The sequence below is a fragment of the Phacochoerus africanus genome, chromosome 3 (genome assembly GCF_016906955.1).
Source record: "Phacochoerus africanus isolate WHEZ1 chromosome 3, ROS_Pafr_v1, whole genome shotgun sequence".
In the NCBI taxonomy this organism is placed as follows: domain Eukaryota; kingdom Metazoa; phylum Chordata; class Mammalia; order Artiodactyla; family Suidae; genus Phacochoerus; species Phacochoerus africanus.
In genome coordinates, this window is record NC_062546.1 from 137,234,264 (window position 1) to 137,252,613 (window position 18,350).

The 18,350-nt window shown below is 33.5% G+C and overlaps 1 protein-coding gene across 12 annotated transcripts in view; it reads right to left on the bottom strand.

Moving 5' to 3' along the window:
• LOC125123243 (sodium channel protein type 3 subunit alpha) overlaps positions 1–18,350 on the bottom strand; it is a 79,442-nt gene that overhangs the window by 38,970 nt on the left and 22,122 nt on the right. For 4 of the 12 annotated variants that reach the window (XM_047772774.1, XM_047772768.1, XM_047772775.1 and 1 more), the window contains exons 8-13: positions 17,854–17,995; positions 16,539–16,745; positions 9,023–9,310; positions 4,454–4,801; positions 3,287–3,419; positions 1,496–1,734 (exon numbers count right to left, since the gene is read on the bottom strand). In XM_047772774.1, coding sequence (XP_047628730.1) covers positions 1,496–1,734; positions 3,287–3,419; positions 4,454–4,801; positions 9,023–9,310; positions 16,539–16,745; positions 17,854–17,995 — 1,357 coding nt within the window. Of the gene's footprint in view, positions 1–1,495; positions 1,735–3,286; positions 3,423–4,420; positions 4,802–9,022; positions 9,311–14,845; positions 14,862–16,531; positions 16,746–17,853; positions 17,996–18,350 lie in introns of all 12 variants that reach the window. The other 8 variants (XM_047772776.1, XM_047772777.1, XM_047772766.1 and 5 more) reach the window with 6 other exon arrangements.

An 18,350-nucleotide genomic window follows, 5' to 3' on the forward strand; every position in this document is an offset into this window, starting at 1 on the left:
TGTGAAGCTAGAAATCTACTAGTAGATACAACAAAAGACTGAAATGAGACTTTTTTGGACTTTCAATAAACTGTGAGAGAGGTGGTCTTCGGATGTCATGTACTGTGTTTAAAGTTATCCTGGAGCAATTAGCTAAAACTGTTGAAAATACAGAAATGGAACACAGCTTATACCCTAAGTGTAGATAATACCTAGCATTGTTGAGTACATAGAAATATAGCCTTAATAGGCAAAAGAAGAAACAAGCAGAAAAGGAAGCAGAAACAGAGTGACTGGAAAGACTGAGCAACAGCTGGACAAAAAAAATTATATATATATATATATATTTTTTTTGTCATAGGTGCCAAAGACGAAAAAAATCTCAAGAATATGGTGGGTGTTCCACTGAGTCAAATAATGCAGTGAAGTTGAGGTCACTTATTGGAGTAGACATTTATGCAGTTGTCTACCTAGTATTCCCTTTCTTCTTTCTGTTAGGAATTGCTCTGCCACCTGTACAACTCCTCAGGACTGCCATTTTCATATAACTCTACCCTTTGCCAGTGTTGATTAAACCAAAGGTGAGCAGCTGATCCAAACTATGCCAGACAGAGTTTTATCATTAGAGTCTTTGAACTGGAACTGAAAAAGAGCCAGTTTTTTTCCATCACAGAGGTTACAAGATGTAAAACCAATGAGCTATGGCTTATCATGTTTCTTGACCTATAGACAAAGGAAGAAATGAATGTTTGGGCTACATCCAAGCTCTTGGTTAAAGCATTTCCTGAAGCCCAGTTGTACTCTTTATATGTTTTGGTAGTTCATCTTTTTCCTTCCATTCCATCAGTCAGTCTTTTTATTTTTCTCTTAAGCTAGTTTGAGTTCTGCTTCTGTCTTGTGCCGGAAAGAGAGGTCTTGATTAGTAAACTATGTAAATTATTTTCTTACTTGTTCATCCATTTCAATTTCTTCATATAGATTTAAGAGAAAATGTGTATGTCGGTATACACATACACAGGTGTCTGGCCAGGTAATTTGAATCAAAAGTGTGGCTAAATTACAAATGCATTTTTATGAACTGTTTCTTCTCTTCTGTGAATCCTGCTGAAACATTTTATTCGGCAGTTCAGCTTGAAACAACTATGTCCTCTTTTGTTCAGAAATCAGTCTTTATGGGTTCCCTTCAAAGAATATGATTTCTTCAGAAGCAATGTGTGTTTAAAATGCATGCTTGTGGAGCCAGAATTAGACCTCATGGTTGCCTTGGACATATACTTCTAGCAAGAATTACAGTAAAGATTTTAACAAGTTTATAAAGGATAAGACTCCATGATCAATCAGCACAGATCTTGGTCTCAACAATTAGCATTCATACCAGTGAATTCTAGACCTTATCACTGAGAATCTCTTTCATACTTCTTTAGATGTTTCATCTACTACACAACACAAATGGATCTCTTCTTTGGTCTCTCTGCCCCATCCCTGACAAAGAAAATAAGTAATCAAATCAACTCACCAGGTTTCCTACAGTCAACACACTACTGAATTGACCAGTCATTGGGTAGTGCTCCATGGCCATGAAGAGGGTATTTAAGACGATGCAAATAGTTATGGCAAGATCAACAAATGGATCCATAACGATTAAATTCACAAGATGTTTTACTTTTAACCATGCATCACAGCAGTCCCAGATCAAGAACATATTGGCAAATCTGTACCAGCACGGTGGACATTTCTGCCTAGATTCTTCAAGTTCTGGGGGAACAATAAAGAGTAAGAGTAGTAAATAACAATAAAAACAAATGATTGTTGTTGCAGATTATACATTATTTAATGAAATTTATGCTTCTGCTTTGGGACGGAAGTTCATATTAGTTTAACAGACTTGCAAAGACAATTCCATTAAATATTTTCAAAAATGCTCATTAAAAATGCCAAGTTAATAGACTTTCTCCTTTAATTAAACAGAGAATACCAAATTTAGTATTTCACCTCAAATTAACTTCATTACCTACTAACTAGGTTATGGGTCATTAAATTGCTACATTTTCTTAATCAAAACAGAATTTTAAAGTAAGATTTACAGAATTATTGTGTATCAAACAATTGTTTCTTTTGAAAGACTTTCTATGAACACTGTTTAAAACTATAATTCTTATTAATATGTCTGACCTATTCTTTCCTCTCCAATACATATTAATCATACATATTAATACAAGATCAGCATTGATCTTGTATAAAATGAAAATGTAGTATGTCCTTTTAGTATAGATTCAGACCCAAGTCTAGTTCCATTATTCATATTTACTTGTATTTTTCTGAATTATATAGCCTAGTATATGAAAAGATACTAGTAACTTAATGGGTAAAGTCTGTTAAAAAAGAATTATTATATACCTATTTGGATACCCAATACACCAATGGGATAAGATACACAATATAATTGAAATTTTTTAAAGAACTACATATGACTTATAATTGGTTTATAAAATTGTAGTACTAGTGTAATATTCCTCCAAACTTGAAGAAGTGGGTACTTATTTAATGAATAAACAAGGTAGTAATAGTTGCTGCCCATTCTTGTGTGTCAAAATCGACGAACTTTTTTTTTTTTTTTTTTCTTTTCAGGGCTGCACCTGCAGCATATGGAGGTTCCCAGGCTAGGGGTCAAATTGGAGCTATAGCCGCCGGCCTACACCACAGCATCATCAGATCCAAGCCGTGTCTGATACCTACACTGTGGTTCATGGCAAGGCTGGATCCTTAACCGACTAAGCAAGGCCAGGGATTGAACTCTCAACCTCATAATTACTAGTCAGATTTTTTTCCGCTGAGCCATGACAGGAATTCTGAAAGATCTTTTTTTAGGGTCTCTTTGAAGTGGAGCACAGGTTTTGATTTCTCCAGTTCATTCATATGCTTCCCCAACCCATCACCACTTCCATGCCTGGAGAACAGATTCAAGCTTGAAAGAAATGTTTCCTTGTGCTTCTACATACCAAAACTTAAAAAGGGAGGTGTTTACTCTAATTGCCTAGGGATAATATATTGTAAAGACAAATCCTCAGTGATGATATGTCAAGTGATGAAATGTCACTGCAGATAAGAACCAGAATCAAAAAGAAATAGGGACAATATTAGTTTTTATAATCAATGTGATAATTATGTATCCCATATATTAATTACTTAGGTATATTATATAGTTCTAATCTTGGGTTACTGACTTTGGTAATTCTATAGTAAGAATAAATAGTTACACAAAGTATATAATCAGAGGAATCTGCCTATCCCATGGCCTTTTTCTTACCCTCCATTGTGTTAGTCAGGATGCTGGCTATGCTCATGGCTCTTTGCCTTCCAGAGGAATCCTCTAGCATCTCCATTGAAATCTGGTAAGAACTTAGCCTTCTCTTTCTGACTTCTGTTTCAGTGGTGGTGCCCTGCAAACCAAAAACTGATGGCTCAAACCACCCTTTTCAATGAATAAAACAACACTATATCGCATTTCTTTGGAAAGTCATGCTACATGCAATTTTCTCAATTACAATTTTCAAGTAATAATAAAATACTAAATTTATTATCAAATTATAAAGGCTTTTTAAAAAATCATAGGTAATACTCTAGAGGATTAAAACAAAAAATTTTTGGTTGGATGCAATTGTATAGGGCAATTATGTTGCAGAAATATTTCAATTTACCTGTTGGAATTTTCAGGGAAATTTTTCACAAACATTCTAAAGTCATATAGTTTCATTTCATTATAGTATTATTCAAGTATTTTTAACTTATCTCAATGATTAATAATCAGATAATCTTCCTCCTCAAAAACAATAGGGTTATATAGTCTTAAGGCCGAATTATTTTCTTTGAGGCTATATTGAAAATATTGACATATATGGGCCAATTTTTTCCATGCACAAACACAGATGTACAATGAAATGTGTGTGCTTTCCTGAGACTTCCTTAATCATTTCAGTATGCCATCTGAGAAGAAATCAAAATGTTTTAGAGTCATTCAATAAACATCAAAACATTTTAGAGTCACTGTTATGTTGATTGTATGAAAACTGCTCATTATCAATATATTGGTCATTACAATATTTAAAGTATAGGGAATTTCCAGAATATGAATAGATTATTATACAATTCCGAGTGAATAAACATCTTTAATAGCAATTTGGTTGTCAAAGTGCCATTATTTTGTGTTGGTAAGTCTACTGAATTTGCAGATACGAATTTCACCCCAGACTCTAAAAACTGGGGCTCTTTTGACCTAAAGCATTTAAAAATTAATGGTCCCATACAATTCAATTGGTTCTAAAGATTCTATTTTCCATTTAATAAATCATGTGTAATTTTTAAGGAGTTTCATTTTGGGGAAGTGGGATGGTGTAACAGGCTAAACTGCCCAGGCCTTCATTATTTTAAATTGGCATATAATGTCAGTAATAGCTAATTTATTATCTATTATCACCTCTGGCAGAAGTTGTCCAGTAGGTGAGGTTAGAGCTGACGGTCCACCCACCAAGGAAACCACACCATTGCAATCCACAGTGCTGTGCATCTTCCCATTTGCTGGAAGCCCTGGCACCATCCTGGATGACATACTGGCCTGACTAACGTTACTGTTGCGTCGCTCTCCGTGTCTGTGCGGCACAAACAGTGAGTCTCTCCTGCTCTCGCTGTCTTCAAATGTACTGTGTTCATCATCAGCAAAGTCATTTTCAGAACCGACATCCTTTGCCCGACCTCTGAAGCTGAAAATGCTTGTTTTGCTGTTGCGTCGTGGGGAAAACAGGGAGCCACGGATACTTAACAGAGACTGAGAAGAGAGCAAGGAAGAAAAGAATGGGATTGGGGGAAACACCTGTGTAATAAAGGTCTTAATATTGCAGAATCTTTTTGCTTTGGGGTTAGAATAGTCTTGCTCTTAAACATAGGCAATCAAGTTTATGGAGAACATGTATGTTTTAATACTTTCATTAAAGACCACGAAGCAAATTTAAGTATGAAAAAGTGTTTCTCTGATTAAGAATCATGATATGCAATTTACTAACTGTATGACCACTTCGTTTAATCTTCACTGTAGTACTGTGAGGTGGATTTTGTTATCATAATGTTCTAAGAGCAGAACCTGATGCTGGAGAGGAAAGGTGATTATTTTTAGTAGGTAGCTTTCAGTCCTGAATGCTGTGATCTGAAAGGGCATGCAACTTGGAAAATAAGTCATGGTTCCAGTGAGACTATTGGCTTATTTAAAATATTTGTACACATATTTCACTTCTGGATAATGGTTTAAAGACAAAATCTCCATTCTTTTCTTGTGAGTTCTAAAAGGAAATTACTCCTTTTTCTGTGGACCTGCTTGTCTCTATACACATGGACATAAAAGTCATAAAACTTACCTATGATGTTGTCTTCTAAATTTGCTAACAGTTTCCCAAATGGCTACTAATGATTCACCTTGTTTGAGAGAATATATGTCATAGCAATCACAACACAGAATTCTGAAACTGCTGTATAAATTACTATTCTTATTTAAAATTTAACACTAGCTTAAAAAAGTAAGGCATTTATACATGACTTAACCAAGAAGGGTGATGTAGAAGACAGTTTATCCTTCTAATCTCACTTTAATTTTATTATAAGGAATTGGACGATTCAATAGGCATTTATGAATAAATCAAGTAAACAGTTTCTGGTACTAGAAAATGAGGATTTAGTATGAAGTCCTTTCTTTTACTTCTTGAATGGCTTTTAAATCAGCAGCACCAAATAATTCTGTATTTATTCTAGCCTTGGTGATAGTTTTCAAAAACATCTCTATTGATCTGCAGAATCTTTGTTGTCTCCGCTCCTCATTAACAATGACATTCTCTATTGCCCCTCCTCCCCACCCCATTTCTCATACAGCCTGTTCTATCTCTTAGATACATACATACACATACATATGCATATATAGCAATATGCCAGAGGAAACATGTCTGGACCTTCCCTTTCTTCCTTCCGGTTTCAATGTAAAACAAAGAAAATAATTTTAGTGGAAAAAACATGAGAAAGTCAGACTCCCTCAAATTTATTTTTGGTCCTTCTGCCTAATTAGGTCATGCTGATTTTCTTAGGCCCCATTTTTAGCTTTACTTTTCTGGCTTTTCCCTGACTGCAGAGCACTAGAATAATCTTTTTGCCCTCTGTCTCCGTGGTGTTCTGGAAGGATACTATTCATTGAGAAATGTGCTGTTATTTTGGATTTGGGAAGAAATATTCACAAGAATGATTGGCTGCCCAGCTTGGCTTGCCTGAGATTGTGTCTATGTGACACTCAGTTGATACAACAGGTTTGTGTACTCACTGTCAGGCAGAAATTAGACTGATTTTCCAGTAATCAAAATGGTCAATAAATTAGACATCATGAAGATATTATTTCAGCCCTCAGTAATAAAGATTGGTAATGTTTTTTATCTCCTCACACTCAGTTTAAATTATCAATATAAATTGATATGTTCAGACTCATGTTTTGAAACCTTAGAGTATATTTTTAGATATCTGTGTTTTGGAATTGGGATTCAGTAAGGAAGGGGTAGGACTTTGGAATCTGAATATTCAGCATACATTCCAGGTGGTTCTAATGCGATGGACCTCACCCTGCACTCAGAGGAATGCTAACTTTGTCTTACATTAATTCCTAGGATGGTAATCATCTTAATATACCTATGTTAGGCTACTTTCTTTGGAAACTGAAAATATGGCTATACAATATTGGTTGGGAGTATGTGGTATGTGTGTACACCTGTAATGTATCTGGTACATGCCTTTAATTTGCATGTTTTTATGTTAGGGTGTTTTCAAAGGCATTGCAGATCCTTGGGTTTATTTGAAATTTCTGTTCACTCTTTGGAAAGTATAATAATGGGTGTGGGCACAGCTTTCAAGGCAACAGAGACTGAAAAAGAAGATAGCAAAAATAGTATTCAGAGAAAATAAACCAAAAATAACACACAAGAAGATGCAGTAGAGTGGAGGGAATACCCACAGCTGTAGCAGCATTTTCTCCACAAAAAACAAGCTTTTATGTTTTAAGGGCTGAAAGGCCACTTTGCCTCAGGCATGCCAAAATATAAATTCTAGGTATCTTTTTTTTTTTTTTGCCTTGTTCCAAGATGGTAAATCTGAACTCTTTTTCTTAATTTTCAGTAAAAGAAAAAGGGAAAATAGAAGAATGTTGTATAAGACACAATTCTGCATGTAGGTATTGAACTTGAAGTGGACTGTAAATTGTATTATTTTGTTCATTGAGATTTTTTTCTAGAACTATTTCTTATAGTAGGTGATCAATAAATATTTGTTGATTGGCTGAGTGAACTAATCCACAAGCTTTTATTTGAGCATTATGATGAAACAATGATGGAAATAGTACTTTTTTCAAAAACACCTAAGTATGTTCATGTAATTATTACTACTATGCATATATACATTTGTAATAACTGAAACCACTCAAAAGTTTTTAGTTTCCTTCAGTCACTCATTTTAACTTAATAAGAGCTGTATTATTTGTCACATAGGTTTTCTATATATTGCTTAATATTAGAACTCTTTAAGAGCCCACAACTCCTTAAGGGAGACACCACTACCCCATTTTACAGAAATTTTACAAAGTACAAGTGGCTTGAACAGGGCACAGAATTAATTTGGAGTTGAGATATGAACATAAGCTTTTGTGACGTCAATCATTATGATATAGTGTCAAATATTCCTAATTCTAATGACTCTGTTAATAGTCTTAATAATGCTAAAATATTAAGTGAAATTTAAGCCCAAAAATCTAGTCTGAGAAACTAAGTTGCCCTATTAAACTTCAAGTTAATCCCAAATGCATTATACTCATTTAACATCATATTTTATAATTGTACTATGCAAATAATAGTTGGATCTCTTGATACTGGCATTATCTATACGAAAATGGTTTTTATCTTATAAATTTGTGTGTGTATCCATTTTGTCATAAAATGAGAATTCAAGTTGTAAGTCACTTAGAGTTTATTTCTTTAACATTCCTATTTTCATATCCAATATAAATTATAAAATAAATACCCATTGGTAACTAGCATATGCCTTTTTCTTTCAACCAAGAGCTAAACACCATATTGAATTTTGTGCTTATCACTCCATTTTTTTCAAAAATGTTTGTTCTTGATAAGAACATCATACCCCTTGGATGGTGTACAGGTTTTTTTTTATTTTTTATTTTTTTGCTTTAACTTAATTATATACCATGTCCCTCAAAGTATTTCATTGAGGTCATAATTCTGCCCCAGATTATTATAATTATGGAGTTAATAATTCATGACACATGCAATTCTAATGAAACCAAATATGGGTCAAAGCTATAACTGTAGTTATCACAGGTTTCATAACTGTTTACTAGTCATTATATAACTGGTAAAACTTACAAGAGTTGAAATTATTTCTCCTCTTTGACCTGAAAGTATGCTGAAGAACTGGGAACTTGGCATTAAATCAGAGCAAAAATAGACTGTCTTTAATCTAGTTCTTTTCAGGAGCATTTTGGTCATAATTTCATTCTAATATGTCATGATGCCATATCAGCATAATGGAAGCTCATGACAGTATAGTTTTCATATCAGAAGTTAAAAGCAAAATTCAGAGACATTTCTTTTCAAAATTACATAGCTTGTAATGACAACCTCAGATAATAAAGGCAGAAACCCATATACAAAGAAGGTGGGCCCATTTGAGGTCTCAAAATGGAAGAGGTAAACAAGAAATTACAAAACTGTCTCCCTCCACCTTCAAGAAAAGCAGGTTAAGAAAAAACATATTCTCAAAATAGTGCGATATTTAAAAAGCTAATTACTTAAATTAATGTTAATGATTTAATGTCTCTTTTAATGATAATTTATTATATAAATTTAAATGATCATATTAAATGTCAGTTCCTTGTCCCTTGCTTAAATCAGATATTACAAAAATATACCAAAATACAGCAATGACAAAACAAACTGGGGCCCTTAGAAAACCCTACCTGATGAGGGGAGTAGAATTTCTTGTCACTAGTCAGTCGGTTTCCATCCATGGAGAAAAGGAAGCTTCTTCTTTTGACACTGTCCTCAGATTCAGACTTGGGAAACCTGTTTCCCTCTCTGTTGTTTCCTTCAAGATGTTCCCTCTGCCTTCTTTTCTTTCTTCGGTTCCTCCATTCTTTAGCACTTTTGGAGCTTAATTTTGATGCTTCTGAAGAACTTTCCAGGAGTTCTCCCAACCCACCTATTCCACTGAAATCTCTTGAAGCAGCTGATGCTGCTGCAACTGCCTGTTTAAACAAAACCAGGCACTATTTAAAACATACAACTTTGAAAACAATGGATTATGACAGAAATGTTGCCATTTAAGACTATCAACCATAGTGAAAAATATGTCTTCTGCTAATTTCATTCATTGCGTTTTACTACAAGAGAGTTTACTTAATAAATGACACAATTTTAAATAGCATAAAGCAATGTGTTAACTTGAGCATTAAGACTAGAAAAGTCTGGTTTGCTAAATCTTCCAAAGAGTTTTATAAAAAATTGTTGAGATTAGCTTCATTTCAGGGAACAACTTCTGTCTTAAAAATATTTTCTACACTTTATAAAAACAAATGTTCTTTTAGTGGTGGTTGCTGGTCTGATTACTATTCCAGTTCCATCCATAACTTTTTTCCTCCCACTTATGATAGTGAACAACTAAGTGGTATTTTTTCCTTCTAAATCTAGGACAAAAGACTTTTTCTTTTCCTGTGAACTCAAAACATACAAAGTTCTGTTCTTTTATCTCTGGATGGAAGTAGTGGGAATGTATTGTCTAGTTTATCCTCTTCCTTTATTTGAATCACATTCAGGTCTACAGTCCCCATTCCTGGGGTCATATTAATCCCAGGGATTAGCATGATTAATTTATTGCATAGCACTTTAATTTTAAAAATATAAATAATAACAAATGATTAACATATCAGTCAATAAGTACTTGAAATATTCATTGAAGGGATTATGAGTACTTCTTCAAATATTTTCTTTCCATATTTCAGCCCTAAGTATACTTAAGCATTTTGAATTTCTGTACCTTCTAAAGAAACACAGCAGCTCTGAAGTAAGACATGGCATGCCAAATGTTTTGTATTTTATTTATATGAATCCTAGTTTTAGACTAGAAGTGACCCAATCATTACTAAGGAGGATATGAAACTCAAAGCTGAATTCTCATTAAGTATATTCCATTTATAAACATAATCATGGAAGTGGTAATGATTACATTGTGAGGATATTGGTTCAACTCTTTACATATGTTATTATTAATTACAAACAACTCTAATTTAGCTACCATTTTGTTTTATCTTCTCCACTATACTATAAGCAAGATAGGAATTTTGCCATTTGTATGTGTGTGTGCATGTGTGTCTGTGAGCACATTGCTAGTATATCACCCAACATTTACCCAAAAAAAGGCACAGTAAATGTTTAATAAAGAAAGGTAAAAAAAATGCACTATTCTGTCAGTTGTCTTAGACATTGGGATGAGAGTAGGGGAAGAACAAGGATATACTTAGGCTTGACTTTTCAAGATCTCATTTAAAAACTATGTGTAAGAATGGTCTGTATAATGAAACATTTTAGGAAAGAAGATAAAACTCATATTTAATAAGTTAATTTGACAACATTCTGTGTTTTATGTTTCCTCCTTGAAGAGAAGCAAACCCTCCTATGTAGCTTCTGCTTCTGAATCTTACCTCAACTAAAAACTTTTAAAAAGGTTTCAAACTAAAGGTGCTGTGATGCAAATTCTCTGGGATTGACATGACCCTGGAAATATAGTACCGCATATAGTACTAAATATATGCGTTGGGCTAAACAGCATATAAAATGTAACAGATATTTGTTTATATTGAATACTATATTCATTATGGAAACCTAGATTTAAGACAATATAAGACAATGCCTAACATTTAAATAAAACATTAATTTAGAATTTAGATACTTATTGAATTGCAATAATCAGATATCCAGATTTTTTTGAATTCTTGATCGTCAGTATCATTTTTAATATCATCAGTAATGAAAGATGAGAAATAGTAAGGGCTCTTTATAAATATTAAGTAACTTTAATAATATAACTGTATAAAGTGGACAAATGAAGTACTAATCTGTAGCAAATTAAATAGAGTTGCCTAGTGCTTGATACATAGGAGATACATAATATACAGCACTCCATGAGAGAATGAATGTATATTTAGTCCTGTTTATCCAAATAAATCCTTAATTCATCTTTCCACTTTGTATAGGTAGAAACACACTGTACACAATGCTAATATTTATTGACTTGTTTGTGATTACGAACAAAGGAAGTGGAAGTGGTGGTAATGTTCCCTTGACATAATTCTGAAACTCACATTCATTTAAATCACTTCCGGAATTTGTTTTGCATAAGACATGATTTCCCTACCTTTTCTGGGTAACAATTCAAATAACTTAAAACCAAAACAGATTTGTAAGGCATAACTGTAACCTCCCGACACAACACATTTTCTGTGTCACTCGTCAACTTAAATCTGTCACTTGTTCCACTTCCAGTGATTTGCCAGTTCCCTCAAAGGCAGATGTTTCCTGTCACCTCCCATGTATGTGTACCTGTTTATACCCAGCTTTGTGACATGGCCAGTGCCTGTTTACTTAGACTAATAGAGTTACTTTCACAATGGGATTGCTCAATTCCTCTTGTAAAAAAATAACAAATATGTGCCTAGTATTTTCACAGGGAATAACTTTTTCTTTTAACATTTCTGTGTGCTTCAAAGTAGGTTCTATAACTTACTGTATTTGTGTATCCTTAAAAAAATAAAACCACATGACTACATGTGATTAGACTTCATAGTAAACATAAATTCCAGTTTTAGAATCCCATTTTAAAACTAAAAGACATTAACTATACTTATTACAATTCTACCCCTAATTATATTGGATCTTTTTAAAAGCCACTGTTTCTAATTTTGTCCCAAATCTTAAGTTTTTACTATGAGACCAATATACACTGCTATAGAATATGCTGTGCTGGTCACTACTAGACATTTAAAGATCATAATTAAATGCCAAACAATTTTGATGATAATTGGACAAGCGTTTATTTTTTGTTGGGTTTTCTTTCTTTGTCTTTTAAAGTTGTACTTGGTTTTTGAGTCCAGTGAACTGAATATGACATTTTTTTTCATGTCTAATCAGTGACTAGCACCAGGAGGTGCCTCAAGAAATATTAAATAAAAATGGAAATATGGAAGGCTTCATGAAGTCATTAGTTAGATAGTAGCTTTTGAAGAGTCACAGGTGGTTTGAGCAAGACTCACATTACACTGAAGCACTAGTGATATCTTGGGTGGTAGTCCCTTCCCTCTCTGCCTCCAATTCCCTCCTGTCCTTCAGCATTGGCTATATAATGGCCGTTGTTAACCTCCTTGTCAATAAGGAAGTAAAATTAACTTAGTACTGTGCCATCCCAGTCAATATGAAAACACAGTGGGATAAGTCACCCTGAGTCTATTTAAATTTTCATATGTGTGAAGCTAAAGTTGAGTCAATCATGATTTGATCACTGAAATCCAACAACTGAGTTTTAAGTGCAAAGCACTGACATTTTTTTAGCTGACCTAATTAAGATATAATTAGGTTCTTTAAACTTGTTAGACATAGTGCACTTCTGCTGAATTTAAGATTATACTCTTTTAACTGAGGCCATATTTTACCCTAAAGTAGATTTAAGAATACATTATTACTCCTGTATTGTGTTGTCTGCTTAGTATTTTCAAGTGCATTACTTTGTTTTTATAAATGATGATAGGATAATCTAGTGCTTTAAACTGCAACTGTGTACAATCTATCTGTATATATGTATGTGTGTGTATATATGTTTCCTATAACATTTATTTTAAGCTTTGAAATGAAGAGATCCTTTTCTATGTAAATAGCTATCTTATTTCATTATCTTAAAAATGTGCTTTATTTGTAGTAATCTTGAATAAACTCTTAAATACTTGAAATATAGTAGAAATTTCTGGCAGGCATGAGGTGTATTTTATAAGATTTTCAAGTATCACCAAATTTGTTTATAGCTTTTCTTATAAAATCAATAAGCTATAACCATGATACTGCTCTGTATCCAGTGGTAAGATGTAAATAGCAGAACCAGCAGAATGAGCAAATATTAAGTATGTGGTTGGGCTGGGTAACTAGTTAAGCAATTCATTGACAAATATGAGTCACCAAAAAAAAAAAAAGAACAAAAAAAGTCTCAATAAAAAGACTAAATGCTATATCTTTAAAGTAACTCAGACTTATTAAAAACTTAAATTTTCAACATACAGATTGTAAGGATATACTGTCATTGAAACAATACTTCAAATATTTGAAAACATCCATTTGAAAAAAAATCACTGTGCACAAAAGTTATTTGGGCTTTTGCTTCCGGTTAAGATATAATAACAGATCAGATTTGCTTTCCTCCTAAAGCAATCAGTAAAACAGACTCTATACATGTAAAAGTGGTTTTGAAGACACTGAATGAACGGGGCGTTGGGGTCGAGTTTTCAGAGGGATCCTTACTTAGTAGTATGGAATAATTAGCCTTAGACAGAATGCTGCTCTAGTTCTACCTAACAAATCTTCAAAGGTTTGAAGATGGAAAAGGATCAAACTGTTTGTAAGTAATGTAACTATGTTTCCAAAATAGGATCAAGAATTTTTACAGGAATGCAAAAATATCCAGCACTCTGAAAGGTAAAGTTACAAGTGTCTGGAATTTAATAGAAAAATGTCAGAAATGCAAAAAAAAAAAAAAAAGTCAGGAATATATGACCAATAATGAGGAAAAATTATTAAAATTGACCAATATCTGACACAGATGTTAGAATTAGCAGACAAGGATTTTGGGACTTTACACAGTTATTATAACTGTATTGTGTAAGTTCAAAATGTTAGTTATGTGGGAGGCATAAAAGAGATCAAGCTTTTAGAGATGAAAGCTATAATGTATGAGATGAAAAATACACCTAGTGGGATTAATGGCCGATTAGATGTTGTAGCAAAAAAAAATGATATACTTGAAGACATAGCAATGGAAACTATCCAAACAGAAGTTGACAAGCTGATTCTAAAACTCATATTAAGCTATATATATATGTAATATATATGTAATATATATGTAATATATATGTAATATATATGTAATATATATAATATGTAATATATATTATATAATGTAATATATATTATGTAATATATTATATATTATGTAATATATATATTAATACATATATATTATGTAATATATATGTAATATATATAATATATGTAATACATATTATATAATATAATATATAATATATATGTAATAGTCAAAACAGCCTTGAAAAAGAAAAACAGTTGGAGAGCTACCACTCTCTGATTTCAAGACTTATTAAGCAGCTGCAGTAACTAAGAGAGTATGGTATTTGTGTAAAGGGAAACAAAATCAATTGAACAGAATAGAATCCAGAAATAGACTCACTAACATATGGACAACTTATTTTTAACAAAGGTTCAAAGGCTATTTAGTGGAGAAAAAAAATTTTTGTTCAACAAATAGTGTTGGAATAATCAGATATCCTTATGTGAAGAAAGTCCTAACATAAATCACACCACTTACACAAAAATTAACTTAAAATGGGTCATTGACCTAAATATAAAGCATAAAACTCTAAAACTTCCAGAAGAAAAATTAGGAGAAAATACTTGTGATGTTGATTTGGCAAAATTTCTTAGATGCAACATCAAAAGCATGATCAAACAGACAATAAAAGCTTGCTATGCTGTACTTAATCAAAATTAAAAGTTTTTACCTTAAAAGATATAGTTAGGAGAATGAAAAGACAAGTTACAGACCAGGAGAAAATATTTGCAAAGCATATGTTTCATGAAGGACTAAAGGACTTATTTCCTTTATATATAAAACTATTGAAAACATCATAATAAGAAAACAATCTAGCTAAAAAAATCGGCAACTGACTTAAGAGAATCCATATAGATGGAAAATAACATGAGAGGATGCTTATCTTCATTAATCATTAAGAAAATGCAAAGAAGACAGCAATGTAGTATGGCTAATAAGACTGACCATACCATAAGCAATGAGGTCCTACTGTACAGCACAGGGAACCATATATAATTCCATAAGATAGAACATGATGGAAGATAGTATGAGAAAAAGAATGTGTGTATACACACACATGCACACACACACACCCCTATGTATGTGACTCAGTCACTATGCTGTACAGCAGAAATTGACACAACACTGTAAATCAACTGTACTTTAATTTTAAAAATAAAATAAATTTAAAAAAATTAAAGATTCTCAATGCCTAGCTCTCATCCCTAGACATTCTGCAGTTTGGGGTATTAAAAAACTCACCAGGCAATTTTAATGTGCAGCAAAGTTTACTAACTACTGCCTTACAGCAGTGCAATGAGCTAAGTATTAGTGTGCCAATTTTTGAGTAAAGAATATGGAATTGCTGGATTGGTTTACCCAAGATCACATGGTTAATGATTAACCATATAGATATGGGGAAAATGGTCTTGATGTATTATTTTATAATAATACTGGGTCACCAAAGCTTCAAAGTGGTAGCTAGAGTTCAAAGCTAATTTCTTCTTACTTAAAAAGATAATCACATGTAGAAAAAGACTATAAATATGTTTATCAAATGCATTTGTCAAAAATCCTTTGGGGGTAGGATGAAGATTAAGTTTTGTTTTGTTTTGTTTTGCACTATGATAGTTTTTCCAAGTGTCCAGCAAAGTAAATATATTATTTTTTTACTAAAAGAAAAAGACAGGAGTTCCCGTCGTGGCGCAGTGGTTAACGAATCCGACTAGGAACCATGAGGTTGCAGGTTCGGTCCCTGCCCTTGCTCAGTGGGTTAACGATCCGGCGTTGCCGAGAGCTGTGGTGTAGGTTGCAGACGCGGCTCGGATCCCGCGTTGCTGTGGCTCTGGCGTAGGCCGGTGGCTACAGCTCCGATTCGACCCCTAGCCTGGGAACCTCCATATGCCGCAGGAGCGGCCCAAGAAATAGCAACAACAACAACAACAAAAAGACAAAAAGACAAAAAAAAAAGAAAAAGAAAAAGACCATAGCAAGTGTTGGTGAAGATGTAGAGGAACTATGATTCTCACTGACATGAACTGGATTTTGCTTTTGTCTTCCCATGACTTTCACCTTTCGATTCATGTTTTGTTTTTTTTTTCCTTTTAGTCAAATACTATTCTCTCTCTTCAAGACATGAATGCCCCATTTACTATGCCCCTAGCCCAAACATCCTTTAGTATTAATGAGAATTTAAATTTGGAATCTGGAGATCCTGTCATGGCTCAGCAGAAACAAATCTGACAAGTACAACAGTATTCCTACTTAAAAATAATAGTAACAGCAACAATAGCAATAATAACAAAGCAGTTTTGCTTATTATCACTTAGTACCTGAGCTTCTTCCTGTTGCTTTTTAATCTGTTCAAGCATTTGCTGAAATTCAGCTTCTTTCTGTTCTGCCTCTTCTAAGGTGGCCTGATTCTGTTCCTCATAGGCCATGGCCACCACAGCCAAGATCAAATTCACCAAATAAAAAGAACCCAAGAAAATCACCAGGACAAAAAATATCATGTACGTTTTTCCAGCAGCACGTAATGTCTGGGGGAAAAAAAGGATAATTTCAATATATTTTATAAAACATTCCCAAGTAAAGATTTGACTACTATCATTAGATAGAAGGCAAATGCTTTTTAGGAAGGCAAATGCTTTTTAGGACTCAGTGTATTTAGACCACAATATATATATATTTTTTTTGGTGTTAAAATGCACATGTGTGTGTGCACAAACACACACAGACAGACACACAAATAATTAAATTATTTGAGGCTCGATTGTTGTGTCATTTGATGTAAGCATACACATTTCAAATTGGTATATATTAGATATATATTTGAGCACTACTAAAATGCTTTTCTTAGAGTCTGTAATGCAGGGCAATATCACAAGAGAGAGCACTGTCTTTAATTCCTTTCAATGGAGTTCCTATTCTCCATACATCTCTCCACATAATCTAGAGATAACACCTTTCTTCCTTCCTTTTCTAGCTCCAATTCTGAAATTTTTATATAATTGAGTTTTAAAATCTTTTAACATGGTCTTGTTAGATCCACAACTACATTATAAATTCAAAGTTATAAACATTCTTTGCACCCTCCATAGTCCCTAGCTGAATGCTTTTCATTGAAGTATCTCAGTATGCTTGTACTGACTGAATGAACAACTGGGTTCCCAGGCACAACTGCTTTATTCTGGGCCCTTCTCTATATTCTAGAGTATTATAAAAAAAATCCATATTTGTCATTTCATGTATGTTCATAAATTTTAATTCCCCATATAAATTTGAACCTTGCTCATGTGCTCTAAATGATTGTGTCCTCCCAAAATCCAATGCCCAATGTGAAGGTATTTGAAGGTCTGGCCTCTGGAAGTTGCTTAGGTCATGAGAGTAGAGCCCTCATGAATGGGATTAGTGCCTAATAAAAAGAGCCTTCAGAGAGATCCCTAAGCTCTTCCTCCAGGTGATGACACAGCAAGAAGGTGTAAGCTTATGAATCAAGAAGAGGGCTCTTGTCAGAATGCAGTATGCTGGTGTCTTGATCTTGGACTCCCCAGCTTCCAAAAACGTGAGCAGTACATTTCTGTTATTTAGAAGCTACCTAGTTTGTGACATTTTATTATAGCAGCGAAAAGGAACTAAGACACATACCAGCTGATAAAGGTTTTCCCAGTAGTCTTGAGTCATGAGTCGAAATAGAGACAAGAAAGCCCAGCTAAAAGTGTCAAAGCTTGTGTAGCCATAGTTAGGATTTCGACCAGCCTTCACACAGATGTATCCTTCCGGGCACTGGCTGCAAGAGAGAAATAGAGCTGGAGTCAGCATAACAATTATATCTATTTCAACCCATGTTGATATATAGACATTGTCAAAACCCAGAGTTGCTCTCTGTGATGAATTTTCTTGCCTTCTTTTCCAGAATACTTTAGGTGATTGCTCATAGTGAAATTGTTATCAGATGAAATTTATTAGGAGAGTCAATAGAAAACTTAGATGCAAAGTTTATAGACATTTAGAATGGCAGAATGGCAGCAACCACACACCTCTGACACTGTCAATATATCTCTTGTTTCAAAGTAGCAAGAATCAGTGATTAAAAATGAAAAACCAGAAAACAGCCAAAGGGTAGGGAACCACTTGAGTTACTT